Source organism: Carassius carassius, chromosome 33, assembly GCF_963082965.1.
Source record: "Carassius carassius chromosome 33, fCarCar2.1, whole genome shotgun sequence".
Classification (NCBI taxonomy): Eukaryota; Metazoa; Chordata; class Actinopteri; order Cypriniformes; family Cyprinidae; genus Carassius; species Carassius carassius.
The window spans coordinates 7863830-7884361 of NC_081787.1; the positions used below are offsets into that span (position 1 = coordinate 7863830).

At 37.0% G+C, this 20532-nt stretch overlaps 1 protein-coding gene across 5 annotated transcripts in view; it reads right to left on the reverse strand.

Annotated features, from left to right (window-relative positions):
* Positions 1–20532, reverse strand: part of LOC132113667 (glutamate receptor 1-like) — a 60852-nt gene that overhangs the window by 19860 nt on the left and 20460 nt on the right. For all 5 annotated transcript variants that reach the window (XM_059521549.1, XM_059521548.1, XM_059521551.1 and 2 more), the window contains exons 4-11: positions 18378–18562; positions 13742–13795; positions 9812–9970; positions 8830–8997; positions 8071–8175; positions 7711–7821; positions 4264–4470; positions 3339–3772 (exon numbers count right to left, since the gene is read on the reverse strand). In XM_059521549.1, the coding sequence (XP_059377532.1) occupies positions 3339–3772; positions 4264–4470; positions 7711–7821; positions 8071–8175; positions 8830–8997; positions 9812–9970; positions 13742–13795; positions 18378–18562 (1423 nt within the window). The remainder of the gene's footprint in view (positions 1–3338; positions 3773–4263; positions 4471–7710; positions 7822–8070; positions 8176–8829; positions 8998–9811; positions 9971–13741; positions 13796–18377; positions 18563–20532) is intronic.

Consider the following 20532-nt stretch of genomic DNA (forward strand, 5'->3'; position numbering starts at 1 on the left):
AAAGAAGTAATTGTCCCTTCCAAAAAAGAAAGGGTATAATTATCGCTATGTTGATGGAATGAAATTCAAAAAACTGCAAAAAAACATTATATGAGCTCTGTTCGAAAAATCACAATGAGCTGTCTTCTATCGCTTGTAAAGCAGCATTGTAATTGAAACAGAAATGCAAAAGTGACTCGCTTTATGTCAGACTCCTCACATAAAATGCACAGCACACTTAACTGATTCCAAAAGAATTTAGCATTAGCCTGTTCCTAGGCTAACATTGATATGTAGACAAATCTTCTTGAAAATTAATTTTCAACTACTCTGAACTGATTCTATTGATACTTTTCAATACTGAATGAAATCGGTTCATTAATAATCTATGGTGACCGAGAGAGCTAAAATTTAAGAAAGCATATGCAAATAGAAAAAGCACCAGCAAATTAAGAGAACATCTTTTCATCAGTTTGACAACATATGTGCCACAAATACTAACAATACAACCAAATACAGGAACACACTGCAAAAACTCACAACCAAATATAGAAACATGCTGCAAATACTCACGATATAACCAAATAGAGAAATGTGTTGCAAAAATTCACAACACAACCAAATACAGAAACACGCTGCAAATACTCACGACACAACCAAATATAGAAACTCACTTCAAATACTCACAAAACAACCAAATCCAGAAATGCACTGCAAATACTCACAAAACAAACAAATACAGAAATGCACTGAAAATACTCACAAAACAAACAAATACAGAAAAGCGCTGCAAATACTTACAAAACAATCAAATACAGAATCGCACTGCAAATACTTGCAAAACAACCAAATACAGAAACATGCTGCACATGCTCATGACATAATGAAATACAGAAATGCACTGCAAATACTTACAAAACAAACAAATACTGAAAAGCGCTGCAAATACTTACAAAACAATCAAATACAGAATCGCACTGCAAATACTTGCAAAACAACCAAATACAGAAACATGCTGCACATGCTCTTGACATAATCAAATACAGAATCGCACTGCAAATACTTGCAAAACAACCAAATACAGAAACACGCTGCACATGCTCATGACTTAACCAAATACAGAAATGCACTGCAAATACTTACAAAACAAACAAATACTGAAAAGCGCTGCAAATACTTACAAAACAATCAAATACAGAATCGCACTGCAAATACTTGCAAAACAACCAAATACAGAAACATGCTGCACATGCTCTTGACATAATCAAATACAGAATCGCACTCCAAATACTTGCAAAACAACCAAATACGGAAACACGCTGCACATGCTCATGACTTAACCAAATACAGAAATGCACTGCAAATACTTACAAAACAAACAAATACTGAAAAGCGCTGCAAATACTTACAAAACAATCAAATACAGAATCGCACTGCAAATACTTGCAAAACAACCAAATACAGAAACATGCTGCACATGCTCTTGACATAATCAAATACAGAATCGCACTGCAAATACTTGCAAAACAACCAAATACAGAAACGCGCTGCACATGCTCATGACATAACCAAATACAGAAATGCACTGCAAATACTAGCAAAACAACCAAATACAGAAATGCACTGCAAATAATCACATCACATCCAAATACAGAAACGCACTGCAAATACGCACAAACCAACCAAAAACAAAAATGCAAATACTCACGACACAAACAAATAGAGAAAAGCACTGCAAATACTCACAAAACAACCAAATACAGAAACGCGCTGCAAATACTCATGACACAACCAAATACAGACATGCACTGCAAATACTCACAAAACAACCAAATACAGAAATACACTGCAAGTACTCACAAAACAACCAAATACAGAAACGCGCTGCAAATACTCATGACACAACCAAATACAGAAATTCACTGCAAATATTCATGACACAACCAAATAAAGAAATGCAGTGCAAATACTCCCAAAACAACCAAATACAGAAATACACTGCAAGTATTCACAAAACAACCAAATACTGAAATGTGCCGCAAATACTTGGAAAACAACCAAAAAGAGAAACGCGCTGCAAATGCTCATGACACGATGAAATATACTGCAAATACTCGCAAAACAACCAAATACAGAAACACACTGCAAATACTTACAACACAACCAAATACAGAAACACACTTCAGTGTGTTTCTGCTTCTGCTTCAAGTAACAGACCACAGAGGAAATGTTTCAAGGAGACCCCAACAACCCTCACAAAAATTAACCAGGGTTTTACTATAAAACTTAGCATGGTTTAACTATAGTAACCATGTTTTTTTTTTGTTTTTGTTTTTAATGTTAACCATGTATATATATTTTATTTTTTTAAATCTCATATCAACCACAGCCACACATTTATAACCCCCCCACACTTCTTTTAAAAGAGGCTTGTATATCAGATATACATTTAATTGTATCTGTGTGTAATGTTAGCTTTAAGCATCAACTAGACTTAAATGTGTTGTCTGTACTCAGCCAACGACATTTCTCTCTCTGAGACCTACTGTCCTATCCCTCGCTCTGCCTTTAAAACCCATTTTTGGCCTTTGACCTACTGTTGCCAGCTTCACCCCCTATTAATTAGGATTTTAATTGGTGACCTTTTTAAGTCCAGTAACTGTGTAGAGAGGGGCATTTCATCTCCAGGCCTGAGCACAGAGTAAAAGCAATGCAGCATTGACAGCACTTTAATCTGCCTTTCAAAGTGTCATTAGACACCAAGTCCTCTCATTAGACACCAAGTGGATGTGCAGCTCTATCTGATCCTCAGAAATACTGCCATGTACCACAAACCAGCTGTGAAAACGAGAAATGACTAAACTACAAACACAATTCAGTAATCTGCCAAGAGCGACACAACAGCAGTATCTCTGAGAAATCACTAGACTCCAAACATTTAAGAAAGATTTGAACATCTTCAACAAAGGGAATCTATATGATTACTCTGAGCAATTGCATCATTTTCAACAGAAATCTAAACATAAATGAGACATGATGAAAAAAATCATCATAATGCAACACTAAAAATACAATGGTGTAGCAGAGTAAGCCAGATAAATAAACAGTCCATGCTGTGCAAATTAGACAAATGCATGGACAGGTTGCATGATATGCCCTCATATGCAATGAACCATGAAAAGAAAATAATTTTTTTTTTAAACCAATTAATTAATGTGTTAAATTTGGCAGACAATTTGTTGTTCACACATTTTGGCATTGTACACAGTTTCTTTATTCAGTCACCAGTTTGTCCAATATGAAATCCTGAAACAAAACCATTTGCAAAAACACAAAACAAAAACAAACTGCCATCTCACCTGGGGGAAATATCACAGCCCTGCTGCATGAAAGCTCCCAATGAGAACCAGAGACTGTTGAAGATGCCAAACTCGTTGGTCTGCTCCTGACTCTGCTGGTTCTGGTTCTGCTGGCCCTGACCCGGCTGGGCGGATGAAGAGGAGGGCTGATTAGGGTTCTGCTCAGCTCCTTCCTCACAGTCATCTGCGTGCCACTCGTAGGGACTGAAGCGACTGACAAGGAAAAGCACCACGCTCACGCCAATGTAGGCGAACACAATACACATCCAGATCTCATAAGCCAGAGGGTCCAGGAAGGAGAACACACCAGGCTTGGACTTGGTGGGCTTTTTAATCATGATGGAGATGCCAAGGCTCATGAAGGGCTTGGAGAAATCAATGACTTCCTCCCTGACCAGAGTGATGGTCAGTGGGGCCACAGCTACGTCAGCTTTCTACAGAAGAATATATAATTTTATTGCAATAACTACTAAATATATATTGTTAAAAATGTAATTAAATTACACATGGGACCAGGAAAGGAAAAAGTTAGGACACATGCCCACTCGAGTCATTTTACTTACTTGTTGTTTTTATTGGAAATAGGTGTACTATAAATATAGAGTGGGCTTTTTCTAACCTCTCAAACTCTATGTAGACATATCCCAGGAAGAATTTTCTCATTCTGTGTTATTATTACTGTGTTGAAAATATGAACCTTTTCGGTTCAATTACTGAAAACTCCTTTCATTGAAGTCTGGTTTTCTATACAAATGATTAGATTACGCAGTACAGGAATGTTGATTAAAATTATTCAGATTTTAAAACCAGATGATTTCTTCATCAGTGGCATAACTGATAAAATATATTGGGTTCTTTGGGCTCTCTTGCATTAGTCCTTATAGCTTTGTCATTCAGACCTGGGAAAATAAGATGTAGCACTTACACCATAGACAAGCTCTCCAACCATTCCATTCCACATCATGGTCTCAGGATCTCTGGCTCCATATTTTCCATCAGCCACTATCTTGATTATGTAGTGGTATCCCACGTGTTTGGCTATCTCAGCTGCCAGTTCCACACTGTAACCTTCATACTTATCATTTCCAGAAAACTGCTCATGGTTCTTCTTCAGCATGACATATGGCGATTCCTAGTCAGGACACACAGGTAGACAGCCATACAGCCATACAGTGGACAACAATTATTTACAGTATGTTTGTGTAACAGACCTGATATTCTAAACTAAAAATTTTAATTTTGTGAAAAAGTTACACACAAAATTGTACATATTATATATTATACATATGATGTATGTATAATATATTTACTTTTAGACAGACATGGGAAATAATAACAAAATCAATTGAAGGCACTTTGTACTAGATGTGAAACAACAGGCTATGTAGACCTCTCAATTGATTTTAATGGGACAATTTAAAATTTAGTCTAATCCAGTAGACACGGTGTAAGCACTATGGAAAGCATATTACTTAAAACATGGTGACCTTGACATGTTTATTTTCAGATGCTGATTCTTTAGCGTGAGTGACAGACCTGACAATAAACTGTTTAGGAAGTTTAGGGTGATTCTATATGTGGAAGGTCCATAATATGAGACGGCAGTTCAGTTGTGTTATTTCAGAAAGATTGCACCTCATGAGGAGATTACAGCACAAACGGCACCTGAGGCCCCGCTGACAGCTCACTCTGTAACATGACTTTTCTAAGGAGCTCACAATGAACAAATAACACGAGGGCGTAAAAAGGAAGGAAAGAAAAATAGAGCGGGCTGAAGAAAAGAAAAGAAGCCCGCACTGTGTAGCATTGTTTTGCAACTTAAAGCAAATAAAGCCACAGAGATGTATTGTTATTTTCCCTTTCCAGAAACAAAGCTCCTGATTACCATATCTGCAAATGTGTCAGTATAACAAAGCTTTTGAACCCAGCGGTGCTGCAATGCATCTTAGAAACAGACAGTTCACACTGCCAGCACATTACCTGCTAATGCAGACCTCCAAGGTGGCCAACACGCTCTCGTTCAGAGAAACATATCATATTTTAGAGGACCCGTGGTGATGCAGCTATTCCCATCTTATTTGATAAACAGTCTCTGTAGGACAAACTATTTCCTACAATCCATCCCACTCCCTTGTGAGCCCTTAGCCCCTAACCCACACCAATGATCCATTACTGCTTTTTTTTGTTCTGTCACAAATTTCCCTCACATCCTTCCATCAGGAGGCTGGCCCACTTACTCTGCCCTTTCTCTGGCTGGGAACAAGATGGGCAGTCCATATATGCAAGGTTAATAAATGCTCTCTGAAGTCTAACTTGCAAGAGAATCGCTAAAATGCAGGCTAAGCCCAAAGATCTCTGCTAAATGAGAAAGGAAAAAGAAAAGGAAAACTAATCTTTTGTCCACTGCTGGCACAGCATTACCATCTTAACACTGAGGGATAAAAACATGGAGGTGATGCACCAGCCATTCTAAGAAAGGCAAAAGGATGAAGACGACTTGTGAGATGGTGGGCTGAGGCTGAATTCCTGTACTGTCATTCAACCAGAGTAGGGGTCGTGGAAGAATGATATTTTTCCAAGCAACTCGTATTTAAACTACAGCCAAGCTACACTGAAACTATGAACCATTTAAACAGATTGAGCTACAGGACAGTTGAGGAGGGTATGTTTCAATGACAGTTATCTTGAGCTGAACAAGAAAACTGTAATTTATGTCATGTTAATGTGTGGGGATATGTGGAACACATGACACAGTAACTCTGAATATAAACTACTATTCAAAAGTTTGGCGATGGTAAGAGTTTTACATGTTTTTTGTTTTTTAAAGAAGACTCATGCTCATTAACTCTGCATTATTCGATACAAAATACAGCAAAGACAAAAATATTATAATTTAAAATAACAGTTTTATATATATATATATATATATATATATATATATATATACAGTATATATATATATATATATATATATATATATACAGTACAGACTAAAAGTTTGGAAACATTACTATTTTTAATGTTTTTGAAAGAAGTTTCTTCTGCTCATCAAGCCTGCATTTATTTGATCAAAAATACAGAAAAAACAGTAATATTGTGAAATATTTTTACAACTTAAAATAATAGTTTTCTATCTGAATATACTTAAAAAAAGATAATTTATTCCTGTGATGCTAAGCTGAATTTTTAGCATCATTACTCCAGCCTTGTCACATATAACATCCAGTCTATCACATGATCATTTAGAAATCATTCTAATATTCTGATTTATTATGAGTGTTGGAAACAGTTCTGCTGTCTAATATATTTGATGAATAAAAGGTTAAAAAGAACTGCATTTATTCAAAATAAAAAAAAAATTCTAATAATATATATTCTAATAATATATTTTCTTTACTCTCACTTTTTTTTTAATCAATTTAACACATCCTTGCTGAATAAAAGTATTGATTTTATTTTAAAAAAAAAGAAAGAAAAAAAAATTACTGACCCCAAATTACTGACCAGTAGTGTATATTGTTATATCAAAAAAATTATATTTTAAAAACATAGCTTCTTCTTTTTTTTTTTTTTTTTACTTTTTATTCATCAAAGTATCCTAAAAAAGTATCACATGTTCTGAAAAAATATTAAGCAGCAGAACTGTTTCCAACTTTGATAATGAATCATCATATTAGAATGATTTCTAAAGGATCATGTGATAATGATCCTAAAAATTCAGCTTTGCATCACAGAAATAAATGATAATTTAAAGTATAATAAATTTAAAAACAATTATTTTAAATTGTAATAATATATCACAATATTACATTTTTTTTCTGTATTTTTGATCAAATAAATGCAGGCTTGATGGGCAGAAGAAACTTCTTTCAAAAACATTACAAATAGTAATGTTTCCAAACTTTTGGTCTGTACTATATATATATATATATATATATATATATAAATGCAATTTCTTTTTATAATGGCAAAGCTGAATTTTTAGCAGCCATTACTGCAATCTTCGGTGACACATGATCCTTCACAAATCAAATAATATGTTGATTTGATGCACAAGAAACATTTCTTATTATTATATGAATAATGGAAACAGTTGTGCAGCTTAATACATTTACCGAAACTGTTATGAATTTTCTGTCATACAGGATTCTTTGATGAACAGAAAGTTCAGTTTAACAGAACTGAAATTTTTTGGAAAATTATGCATGTCTTTATTGCTACTGTTGATTAATATAATGTGTCCTTGCTGAATAAAATAATAGTGAATAATAAATCTTACTGGATCCGAACTTTCGAATAGTAGTATAACATTTAATGTTTTCAATCCAGTACAAGCTTATACTAGTAAATCATGATTTAAAGAAGACTATACCAGAATAGTGGTAACGATATATGTGCGATTCTGAAGTCCATAAGTGTCATTACTGCCTGGCATGTAGGCCGCCGTGCTCACAAATTTCTCATCCTCATTCCAGTAACCCACCTGAGAAAAGATCAAATCAGGGACAGGAACTTGAGCATCATCAGAAACCTTTCTGAGATATCCCAGAGGAGACACTACATGAAATACAGTACTTATTTAATTAGCCCAGAAGAAATAGACTGGATTGCTGAAACAGTGACCATACTGGAGCTTATAAAGTGAATGTTACATCTAAACTATAAGTGAAGAAAGAAGTGTAAAACATATCGAGAGGCTTCCTTATCCTTTTCCTGATACTTAAAAACTTACTTTTTTCGGTCCTGTCGGCCTGAGCTCCATCACACTGACAGTGTAGTTTGTCCTTCGTCCTTTCTCGTTAAACTGAATGTGTCCCGTTAGGCCTTCAATCCGAACCTGAGTAAAAACCACATAGAAGATGTCTTTATTTAGACAAAAAAAATCTATATTTTTCTCTTCTTTCTTTCTTTCTTTCTTTCTTTTTCTTTCTTTCTTTCTTTTTCTTTCTTTCTTTCTTTCTTTCTTTCTTTCTTTCTCTTTCTTTCTTTCTTTCTTCTCCTCCTCGGAGGGGTGTACATCTCTCACAGTGCCTCTTCTGTGTGTACAGTACTGAATGTCTCCAAGGGCTGCATGATGGAGTTAATTGACCGAGCTGAACATCAATCTCCATGGCTTCTCAGCAGATGGACCAAATTGCCTCAGTCCAGCACACATCAGACTCTCAACAGACACAGCCACAGGCAAGTGTGAGACAGAGTCGACTTCTGCAAGAAGAATGCTACACAATGACTTTGCTACATTGTTTAAACTTTTAATTAAGTGTAAAGGAGAAACACGTGATATGGCTGGAAGAAAGTACCAATTTGTGTACGGCTTCTCAAACAGAGAGCATTTCTACAGATTTCCATTAAGTCAGATTTAGTTTCCTCTATCAAATTCTGCTCCACCTCGCCTACCAAATTCTATCCTTGGTCCCTACATCTTCATATACCACCCAAAGCAAAGAGCCAGACATCTGCCTCTGTGAGCAGACCATACAGCGTGAGATACCTGCTGAAGTGCTCTCTGAATATCGATGCCTTGGCCCCAAGGTGCTGGTGGGTTGGCCAGACATTCTCCAGCATTTCCACGGCGCGATATATCTATCCGCTGCCTGCGGAGGTTCTGGAAGGCTGTGGACATGACTTTGACTCCATCATATGTGAGAGCTCCAGTGTACTGCACAAAAAAAAAGAAAAAAAAAAAAAGAGACATATGAGAAGTACTGTATATAGGCCTATGTATTTAAATAAATGTGATGTTTTATTCTTTGAATATAATATAAATTGACTATTCAGCTAAATGTGTATTAGAGAGAAGAATCAAAAGCTTTTTGTATTTTGTCATCAGATGTTGCTGCTGCAACTGTGCTTTTTGCAAATGTTCCAGTGATTCATTATACAGCTTAATTACATGTTTTAGTTTTTTTTTCCTGTCAAGGCATATTCAGTTCTTCACACTGTGGATGATTTAAATGAACGGTTTTTTACGGACTATAAGTCGCAGCTAAGTATAAGTCGCATCAGTCCAAAAATACGTCATGACGAGGAAAAAAACACATATAAGTCGCACTGGACTATAGGTCGCATTTATTTAGAGCCAAGAACCAAGTGAAAACATTACCATCCTCAGCCGCGAGAGGGCGCTCTATGCTTCTCAGTGCTCCTGTAGTCTACACTGAAAACATAGGTCGCCCTCTCGCAGCTGTAGACGGTAATGTTTTCTCTTGGTTCTTGGCTCTAAATAAATGCGACTTATAGTCCAGTGCGACTTATATATGTTTTTTTCCTCGTAATGACGTATTTTTGGACTGATGCGACTTATACTTAGCTGCGTAAGTAATGTTTAATGTTTAATGTTTTTTCTTGGTTCATGTCAAATTAATTTCGATAAATAAGTAGCACCTGACGATAAGTCGCAGGACCAGCCAAACAATGAAAAAAAGTGCAACTTATATTCCGGAAAATACGGGTAGTCAGTTTTTGCAGCTCACCTTAAGTCTGCGCTTGAGAACTTTGGCATCTTTGTTGTCAAAGTCCATCCACTGCTGTACTATCCTACTGATGTTAGGGTCTGCATAGTTCACCAGCTGGAACCCTGTTACATTCGCCTCACCTTTCTTAAACTCGGTCAGGTCGATGTCCAGGAATCCCTACAGGAGCACAGAGAAGATGTTAGCATGACATACTGTGATTTAAAATTTAAAATCACAAGTTCTCAATAGTGAAGAAAATAAAAATAAAACCACAAAATCTAATTCAGCCAAATGTCAATGATTAAAGAAAAGACATTGACTAAACTGAAAAGGAAGACCAATTAGAGATCAATTAAAATAAAAAAAAATCCCCTGCAATTGTCAAAAAATCCAATGTAAGACCTCGACAGGAAATGGAGGATGAATTTGCAGCAGAGGGAGCATTTGCATTAATGCTCAGGTGCAGCGAGAGAGCAGGAGGCCGGGCCTTTGGAGTGCCGTCAAATGTAATACAGGTTTTAAAACTATAATAGTAAGAATGGTTGGGTCAATCACTTAATGAAAAAGGCTAATTCCTCTCATCCACTGAGGCTGGTTATCCAAAAGAGCTTGGTTGTTATCCGATGTGGTGCTGGCGCCTATTGAAAGTTTGCCGGAGGTCTGTCTTTGATCCCACAGGCTCTTTTTAATAAATTCAAGGCCTTTTTACACAAATCAATGAGCTGCCCCAAAAGCAGCCAACACTATCTGTACCTGAGACCATCCAGAATTGATTCTAACCCACTGAATTAGTGGGAAGGTTTCAATTCATGATTCTTCATGAAGTTGTTCATTTATTTGTATAAACTCAATACAAATGTGTAGGTAATAAAGAGTTATTTGTGTTCGGCTCAACAACAAAATATATTGATGTGCGCATGTGTGTGTCAGTTTTAAGTGTAATAGTCCTCGTCAGGCTATAAGTGTGTTGATCTTTGATCTTTTATCCCTTAACTCGCTTTGTCCCCCAGGAGCAGTAACGTGTCCCTGTGTTCCCTGGGAACATCTGCTCCATAGGGCAGCAAACAAGATTCACTGAGCTGCTAACATGACCTCACGCTTGTCTTACCTCAAATGCCCTCTCTCTCACATACTTAAACTCAAGGGAGTTATTCTCCTTTTGTTGCTTGTCAGAAGCGCATGATTGTACAGTACACATGGCAGATCGTGTAACATCAGTGTTTTTTATGTCAGACTGTAGGATATAAATCTTGAGACATTTGTCACATTTGTCGACTGGGCAATCAATCATGTGACGTCCTGACATCCTCACTGACAGGCAAAAATGAAATGGCACCACAAACAAGTCCCATATGCCAGTGTTGATCCATATCGGTTGTCCACTAATTTAAACAGAGAGAGGGCAGGGCTGTCAACCTAAATACTGTGGTGCCAAAAACCTCAAAATATAATGATCCCCTTAAAATAAAATATAAAATATAAAGGCAACTATGAGCAGCCATTCAAACGTCTGGAGTCAGTAAGCTTTTTATTATTATTTCAATAATAAAAAAAAAATATTCAGCAAGGTCACATTAAATTGATCAAAGTTGATATTAAAGTCTTAAAGTGTTGGAAAAACATAAATTCAAAATAAATTCTGGTCTTTTGAACTTTCTATTAATCAAATTAAAAATAACAATAATAATAAAAAAATTAAGAAACACCAGATTTCAACATTAATAATTATGTTTCTTGCGCAGCAAACCAGCATATATTTCTGAAAGACCACGTAACACTGAAAACTGGAAAATTCAGAAAATTCAGCTTTGACATCAGGAATAAGTTAAATTGTAAAATATAACAAAATAATAGAAAATAGTTATTTTAAACAGTAATAATATTTCACAGAAATATTACTGTATATATATATATATATATATATATATATATATATATATATATATATATATATATATATATATATATATATCCCTAACCAATATAAAGTCTCCCTATTGAAACCAACCATTCCACAGGGACAGCTCAAAAACTCCTGTAACCTCAAATCATTACTTGCAGGGAAGTGCTATCACACGGCTGGCCTCAGGGCTAAAGCATCACGCAACCTTGTTTCACAGACTCATCACTCTCTACGGTGAGAGTGAACAAGGCTTTCAGAGATACGCAGGCTGTCTGCATCACTGCACATATATTATGTGGGGCTGTTACTGAGTGCACAAGTGGGACGCATGTCATCACAAGCTCTCAAATCTGAAACATGGCATATTCTTCCCTCAGTCAAGATCTTCCCTCAGTCTTTGGAGGCAAGCAAGAGCTCATTCACCAAACAAAAGAGTATTTATACTAAATTAAATCTATCTATCTATCTATCTTTTTTTGGGGGGGGGGGGATTAAGGTACCAGATAAGGTAAAATAGTAAACAGTGCAGCTTGTAACCTGTCTGCCTGGTTAAACACACCAGAAGACACTAGAAGTCTATAACAAATCCAGAGATGGAGAAATGGGGCCAGGAGTCAATTCAGATGTCGAGCTGCTTTCTGAAGCACTGCTACAGCTCTCTCATGATTGGCCTTGTCGTTTTCATTTTTATTTTTTATTTCCTCTCATGTCGACTATCTGCTCTCATAGCAACAGTGACATGGAACTGAGAATGTTTCCTGGTGATGATGTCCTTTTTGATGGATTTCGTCAGTATTTTCCAGTCTTGTTCTCTCAGCTCAGCCTGATTATTCTCGATTTCAGGCGTAGGTGGTCCTCCCACTCTAGAATTACAGTCAGGGCTTTTGCCCATCTGATCCTCACTGTAAACCAAGTGAATGATTTAAGGAATGCAAGCTTTTGGGCAAATCACAACAGTTGATGTATATGTAGAATTTGATATTTGAGGGATGTGTCTCCTAAACATGCAGTAATATAACCTGGACAGCCTCTGTCTGTGTTACATCAAGCTACTTGGTTATCAAAAGGATTTCTGTGTGACCTGTGCTATATAAATCTCTATTCTATTGACAACATACCTTTTTTGCACACTACACCTTACCAGTTTTTTTTTTTTTTTTGGTGAATCATACTTTAGTGCTGTACACAAAAATCCTCTAAAAATAGGATCCTCTGAAAATAGGCTTGGAGTAAAATATCAGTCTTTTAGATTTTAAGAATCAATATCTGGATTGCTGAAATGAAGATTGTGTTTAATTTTAAAATCATCAGTTCCCCACCTTAGTCTCTCCTCTCAGATGTCCATAACTCTTGACTGAGTGAATGGAGTTGTATCTTTTTTCGCTCTGTGCATGTGTGTCTGTCAATGTGGTGAGTTGATGATGTTACTATAGAAACTAGCCTTCACCCAAAATGCTTGGACACAGAGGGGAAGCTTACACAGACAACCACTCAGATACGAACCTTCATGTACACGCACACACAGTCACACATGCAAACACAGTGTAAATAGGACACTGGGAGTAATTTGCTCACTTATTAAAATTTGGCCATTATGGAAATACCAGGCAGTTCTTTCTTTATTGCTTTGAAACCTTTATCATTTATCATTTACAATTACATCTAACAAACTGGCCAGACCAGTTTAATTTAAAATCCTCAGCAGTGTGCCATGCAGCATACATACACCACAGCATATTAATGCTGCGATTATCATCATTTCTGTTTACATCAATTTAGCCCTCCATTCTCATATTCTGAGCGTACCTACAGACAAGGACTGCAGAAACCACTTGTAGTTTTTCATATTCACAGCAGTTCTCCAGGCAATGTTTATATAACATCTCAGTTAGTCATAGTGAGCAGATTCTTGCGATTGGTCAGTAGTGAAAATATGCAAATCACCTGTAATATCAAGAGTTGCAGTGACATTTGAAAGCCGCACGCTGAGCATTAGTCATGAAATCTCTCATAGTGCTGAAATGAGTGGTGTGTTTTTAGCTTACCAGGTTTGCTAGGACGTAGTGGTAGCTCTTCACATTCTTCCCCAGCTCAATGATCTGAAATAGACCAACAAATGAAGGGGAAAAATTACAGCAGTTAGTATAAATTGTTGTGTACACAGCATTATAAAGCCTTGTTAATATTAATAAACTGTATAAATCACACTCTAATGTAATATTTGCTGTATAATTATATATAATTCCAAATAAGCTTTTTTAATAAGTCCTCAATTAAATCAGTAGGTAGTTAATTTGTGCATGAGTTTTTAAAAATGACTTTTTTTCTTGACTATTGGTGAGAGTAAGGATATGATATGGGGCAAGGAAGAAGCGTCGAGGTAGGTAAAAAATTAATGCACTGTTTTTGGGGAAACCCATTTATACAATGATTACTGAAAAATTATTATATAATGATTGTTGCAAAATGTAAACTTTATTATTGTCCAGCCCTAATCTGCCTAATGCAACTAAGGCATTAAGATATTAAATATCCAAAACATTAACATCCTGATTTTATGTTAAGCTGCACAACAGTGCATTGTGAAGCATGCTATACATTTTTTTCCTACTATACAAAGTTTCCTACTTCAAACAGACTACACCAAAATTTTATAAAATGGTGTCAATGCATGAATGAAGGAATTAATGAATTAAATTAAATTTATGCATTTAGCAGACGCTAAATTCAGGCTATCAATTTTTACATATCATATCATGTGTTCCCGGGAGATCGAACCCCCAACCTTGCGCTTGATATCGCAGTGCTCTACCGATTGAACTACAAGAACACTATAACATATATAATAAATAATCATAACAACAATGGCACATTTTCTACAAGGATACACCCAGCAATCGCTATAAAATGACTACATTCTTGGGCTTTCATCTTTACAGTGAGTTTAGGGTGTTTCAGAATCAAGATGTTTTCAAAGTTACAAAGAGGAGAGGATCGAAGATTTATGATGCAGGGTTTCTTTTGTGTGGCTATAGAGATAACAAAGCCTCTGCAGGCATGGAGAGTACAACAGTGGTGAAAAACAATGAGTCATACGGGGGAGGAACACATTAGCAGTGCTCTCAGTTCTGTTTGGGTCACAGCTTTAACCTGTGTGGATGTACACGAGCGCGTAGTGTGCAGTGTCAGTGAGTACCAAAGACTTTGACACCATCAAACTGTTATGATGGCTTCAATTAAAGGAAATCCTCTGCATGTGCTTAGAAATAACAATGAGCGACCATGAATGCACACTTCTGTGACCAAAAGGTATGTATGTACAGTAACTAGCTCTCTCACACACTTCTCTGTAAATCGAAGTTGTGAAAGCTGACAGTGATAGCTTCTGGCCATGACAGACAGTGGCATTAGTTATTAATGGTGACCCAAATAAGATTTAATCCGGCAGGCCAGTCCAGGGCAGGGAACACTACTGACAAGGACACTGCTTGATCATCTTGTGTTTCCATGCGGGATCAACATTAAAGGCATAGTTCACCCAAAAAATAAAACTCACCTTCATGCAGTTCCACAGAAGAAATAACCAACATCTAGGGGAGTAAATTATGACAAAATTTTTGGATACTATCCCATTAATGCAGAACACAGAAATGACACTGAAGCCCACAGGGATTCGTTTTGTGGCTTTAGTCCATTTCTGTAAAAGCTTTTTGAAAGTATGTTCCAAAAACTTGTAGCAGAAGCACATCCTGGAAAGTGGACCAAAAATATTGATGACTCCATCTCTTGCTAAGGGTATATACTCAGTATTTCAATAAAAAGCACTCTAGAAATGAAACTGTCCCCTCTTTGTAATACCATATGAATATATGGTATTACAAATAAATTAAGAAAATCATAGTCTTCCTGGGCTGTGATAAACTAATGGCTATTGACTTTCATTGTTATTTAAAGTGTATGTTTTTCATCTAATATTATTATTTAATTTTATTTCAGCTTTAATTCAATTAATAAAAACAATAGTTAATAGTTTTAGTTAACAATAACAATGTTGGCTATCTGAAAAAAGGACAAGCCCTTTGATATGCCATGCTGTAACTTCCTATTTCAAAGGGAAATACACAAAGAAATAAAATTGTGTTAAGCAAACTACTTAATGAGGTTTTAAATATATTCCTAACTAAAAAGCTCCACACATCTTTCATGCGAAGAAGGGGATGAAAACCATGCACAGAGACTTTTTCCTTTATTAAACCGCCTGGCCCCTGATGTTAGTGAAAGAATGTGAATGAAAGTGGGGAAGAATTCCACCTATGTAGTTTTACGGTATGATTGGTGGAAGCATAGTGATGGATGATCGCTTTCAGAGAGGAAAAATCTGTCTAGGCGTTCTGTGCAAATTGCCACCAAATGATGCAAGAGCCTTAACTGTGGCCACCGTGCTATCAATAACACAACACGACCTGTCGAGGGTCTTCTGTTTGAATCATGAAATAAAGGAAAGGAGAGAAAGGGAAGAAAAGGCACACTCTTATTAATTACAGTAACAGGATGCTTCCTCCTCCTCCAGGCAGCGGAGAGAGGTGACAGAGATAGTGACAGGTCACTATGTCTCCGCTGTCAACCCCAAATGTCAGCCCAGTGTCATTTATCTGCTCCGTCCTTGCTGCTTTTTGAGAGAAAGAAAGAGATAGAGAGAGAGAGACAGAGAGAGAGAGAGAGAGAGAGCATTCTTGGTACTGTTGCACAGGCCACTTCATCTGATTAGAGTGGCCACAGGCTTCATCCAAGTATTCCAGTTCTGAATTACATTTTAATTAGGGGTGCAACGATCTGATATTCAGTATCGGCATCGCTCCGATACTGGCATTTTCTGGTGGATCAGGTATCGGTCAGATGAGACTGATCCCTATTTTAATGATCTAAACGCAAAAAGTGTAAAGCGCATGGCGCAGGTGCACTCAGGGCGTGTCCAAATCCACTTTTGCTATTTTAACGACGGAAAAACGGTTGGCCCGGGTGCATGGTCTAAACGGGTTGTCCCTATTCTCTTAATGAGTAATGGGTGTTGTTTGGGCGTAACATGGAATAAACCAATCAGAGTCTCATCTTCCATTCCGTTTAAGAGCCAGTTGCGCTCGTGCCATGACAGATTTACTATTTACACGGCGGAATTTGGCAAGCACAAAGACAGAACGCGTCTCCGAGATGAAACGGAGCAAACAAACTTGTGCTGCGCCTTGCGTCGCATTGCGCTGGGTGTATGATAGGGCCCATTGTCTTTGTTAAGCCCCACAAAAGGCATAAAATCATTATAAAGCACCATAAAGTTTCCTTGCACTATATTTCAAGTGTTTTAAAGCCGTTTCATAGTTTAATGTGAGGTACAGATGAATATTTAAGTCGTTTAATTCAAGTTCACTTAAACTCTACTTTCTGCTGCGGCTGTCAGTCATCCTCCAATCAGCATTCAGCAACTGTGTGTCGCGTTCGGTTACGACAGTCAAGACGATGAAAATCTATCCAAGATTATTCACTGTTCCTATTATTATACTTGATCTGTAGATAAAGATCAGTGGTTTTGCATAAAATGACTATATCTTGCTGGAGTTTAGAGTTGTTTCTAAAGCATGTTAATTTCTACCAGGTGTCTGTTAGATCACAGCACTGGAGTAGAGAGCACTATGAATTGTTCTTCATGCGCATAGTAACTGAAATTTAAAACTGTTAAAAGAAAACGCTCAATAGACTATTGCACAGATGTAATACACTACTCATCAAAATCCTCTTCCCTATGTGCTTTAAACTTTTCTATGCAGAACGCTGTGACTCCGTGTTGCTTCAAGTGCATCATTCTGCACAGTTGATGTGCATAAGCGATTTGTGCCGCTCCGTATAGGAGCCTTTCAATATTAAATATCCAAAACATTAACATCAAATTACTGTGCTATACATTTAAAAGAAAAGTCTTTTAATTTTATAGTATATTAATTAATATATAAATATATTAGACTTGTTTTTCATGAATGTATTTTACAACAATACAAGAGCAATGTTTAACATTTGATCAGATTTACCTACACTTATTCACTTTTATTTGATCCCCTCAAAAATGTTTTTGTTTTTTTCACTAAATATTTAGATTTTATAAAATTATTGTGCATTCATGATTTTTCTAGAGTAACTTTTTGTTTTTTTGGATACTGAATTATCCACTAACCTAGTTTATAGTAGTACTTTTATCATAGATTATGATTAACACACAAAAAAGGGATGATCAGGTCAACACACTGAGGTAAAGTAATTCTACACTGATTTAAAAAAAAAAAAAACTGTGTTGGTATCAGATCGGTATTGGTACCGGCCGATACTAATTTCTGGTATCGGATCGGGATCGGTTCTAAAAAGTGGTATAGAGTCAGCCCTAATTTTAAGTTGAGTATTCCAAGCCTTCATATGATTACTGATACATAATGGCATGGTTATTAGCAGCATTTAAGATGACTGTTTGTGTAGCTATGACTAGCTGTTTGTCTTGATTGAAAGACATATTTAAGTGGTCTTAGTACATTAAGAGCAAAAAAATTCTCAATTTGGATCCAAAATTTGATTCCTCATTAATCTGGAGCACCTGACAGCATGTACAGTATGACTATAATAAGATTGGTGAGAGCCAATTACCTTCTTCAGGATGGAGGTGAGTCTCTCCAGCTCACAGTCGATGATGATCTGGCCCTCCTTCATTTTGTCCAGCTCCTGGAACACTTTGAGGAAGGATGCTTCTGTCATTGTCTCCACATTCACGGAGGTCACCAGCCAGTTATGCTCTGCTGCTGTGTCCAGAACCTTCTGCAGAACTGACAGTCCTAGAATACAAATGACCAAAATTAGGTTAGCAGATCTCCAAACAGTTGAGGTACTGTAATCAGTTATCAAAATTATTCATTTTTGACATTTATTAGAAATTACGATTTTCATTTTGTATTAAACAAGCAAATTAAGCCTAGTTCACACCACACAACTTAAAATGTCAACAGATCGCTGTACTGTTCAGACTACATGACTTGCTGTCTGTCTTGTCACCAATTGTTGTGGTGTTCACACTACACTACACTACACTACATAAATGATCCACAACAGGGGGTCACACACTACACGCACTGACAACAACTTTGTCACCCTATGACTCTGCTCCCCAAACCACTTTTTCTCATGGAAACACATGAGAAGTGGAACGGGAATGATACAAAACAACTACACTGTCCTCCAACAAAAAAATGACCCTATAAGACATCTGTGCAAGCATCTTATTACAACCTATATTTACGTTTTAAAGTTAAATGCCCTGTAGCGGGCATAAAAATAATGACATGTCGCGTTGCATCTGACATCATGAAATGACGTATGACTGTCATTACCACTCAAAATGTGTTTATTTAAATGCAGCGTGTGGACTTTTTACATGGTCCAACTCGATCTCACTGCAATTCGTAAATATATTACTAGAACACATAAAGATTGCCGAGCACTGATCACTGATTTCCCCCCGATCACGGCTCGAGCTGTCGGCAAATCCATTGACTAGCAAATTGGGCTTAAATCGGACTTAAAATCCTGTAGTGTGAACTGGGCATAAAAAGTGATGTGACATGTGGCCAAGTATGCTGACCCATACTCGGAATTAGTGCTCCGCATTTATCCCATCCAAAGTGCACACACACAGCAGTGAACACACACCCGGAGCAGTGGGCAGCCACTTTTTGTTGCGGCGCCCGGGGGTTCGGTGCCATTCACTCCCCCCACTTACAATCCCTACCGGCACTAGACTCGAACCCACAACCTTTGGGTTATGAGTCAGACTCCTAACCATTAGTAATGTGTAAATTATGATGTGCTGGTAAGTTAATTAATCAGGAATTCATTCTAAAGCAGCTCAGGAGCTTTGAGAACTATAGCATCGACACTCTGTTATCTCTAGCCACCTCTGACTATCTGAATGCCATTTTATTGGCTGTGAATGCAGAAAAAACAGCCAAGAAGATACAGGACAGTGGAAAGTGAGAGCCAAACTGTTCACAGACAGGAAATGGGGTTTGATTGGTGGAGACACTGATCTTGGCATTGGTTCCACAGACGATGGATGCATGTGTGCAACACCAAGGGACCAATCAGCTTTCTCCCTCAACATCAACAAAAATCCCTCTAGATCAAAAAAAAAAAAAAGCGCTTAGTAGCAATTATTAAAGGCAATATTTCAACACCACAAATCACAAAAACACAATCTGTTTCCAAACTTGTGATGAATCACTGTCTGCTATGTACAGCACCTTCATAAGTGTTCCTAACGTTGCTCAGCTAATGGCATGATACTCAGATACTGTCACCATTTTAGTTTGTTAGTTCTGGTTTAGAATTTTTTTTTTCTGTTTTTATTCTGTTTCTCGATTCTGTTCAGGTATGAAGTTCTTTGTTTGAATGTTTATTAGTTCAGTTCTCCTCCGTTCTCTCCCTGTTTGTTTCTCTGGTTACTGATTTGATCAGGTTCCTCAGTTCTGGGGCCTGTACCATGATGGTAACTGAACAAATTCAGAGTTACAGGATTAGTTTTGAGTTGACAAAACCAAACCTATCCAATCCAGCTTTTTTGGTACCATGATGCTGATCATCAACTTTCTTTGTCAACTCAGGCTTTGATCCTGAGTTTGTGGAGCACGCGCACATGAATGTGTGACATCACTGACGAACAGCCAATCACAAGCCTTGCAACACAAAGCAAGTTTGATTTACTTCTCGCAAGAGACCCAGCGAGATTCAAAACTAAAGGTTTAAGGTTTTG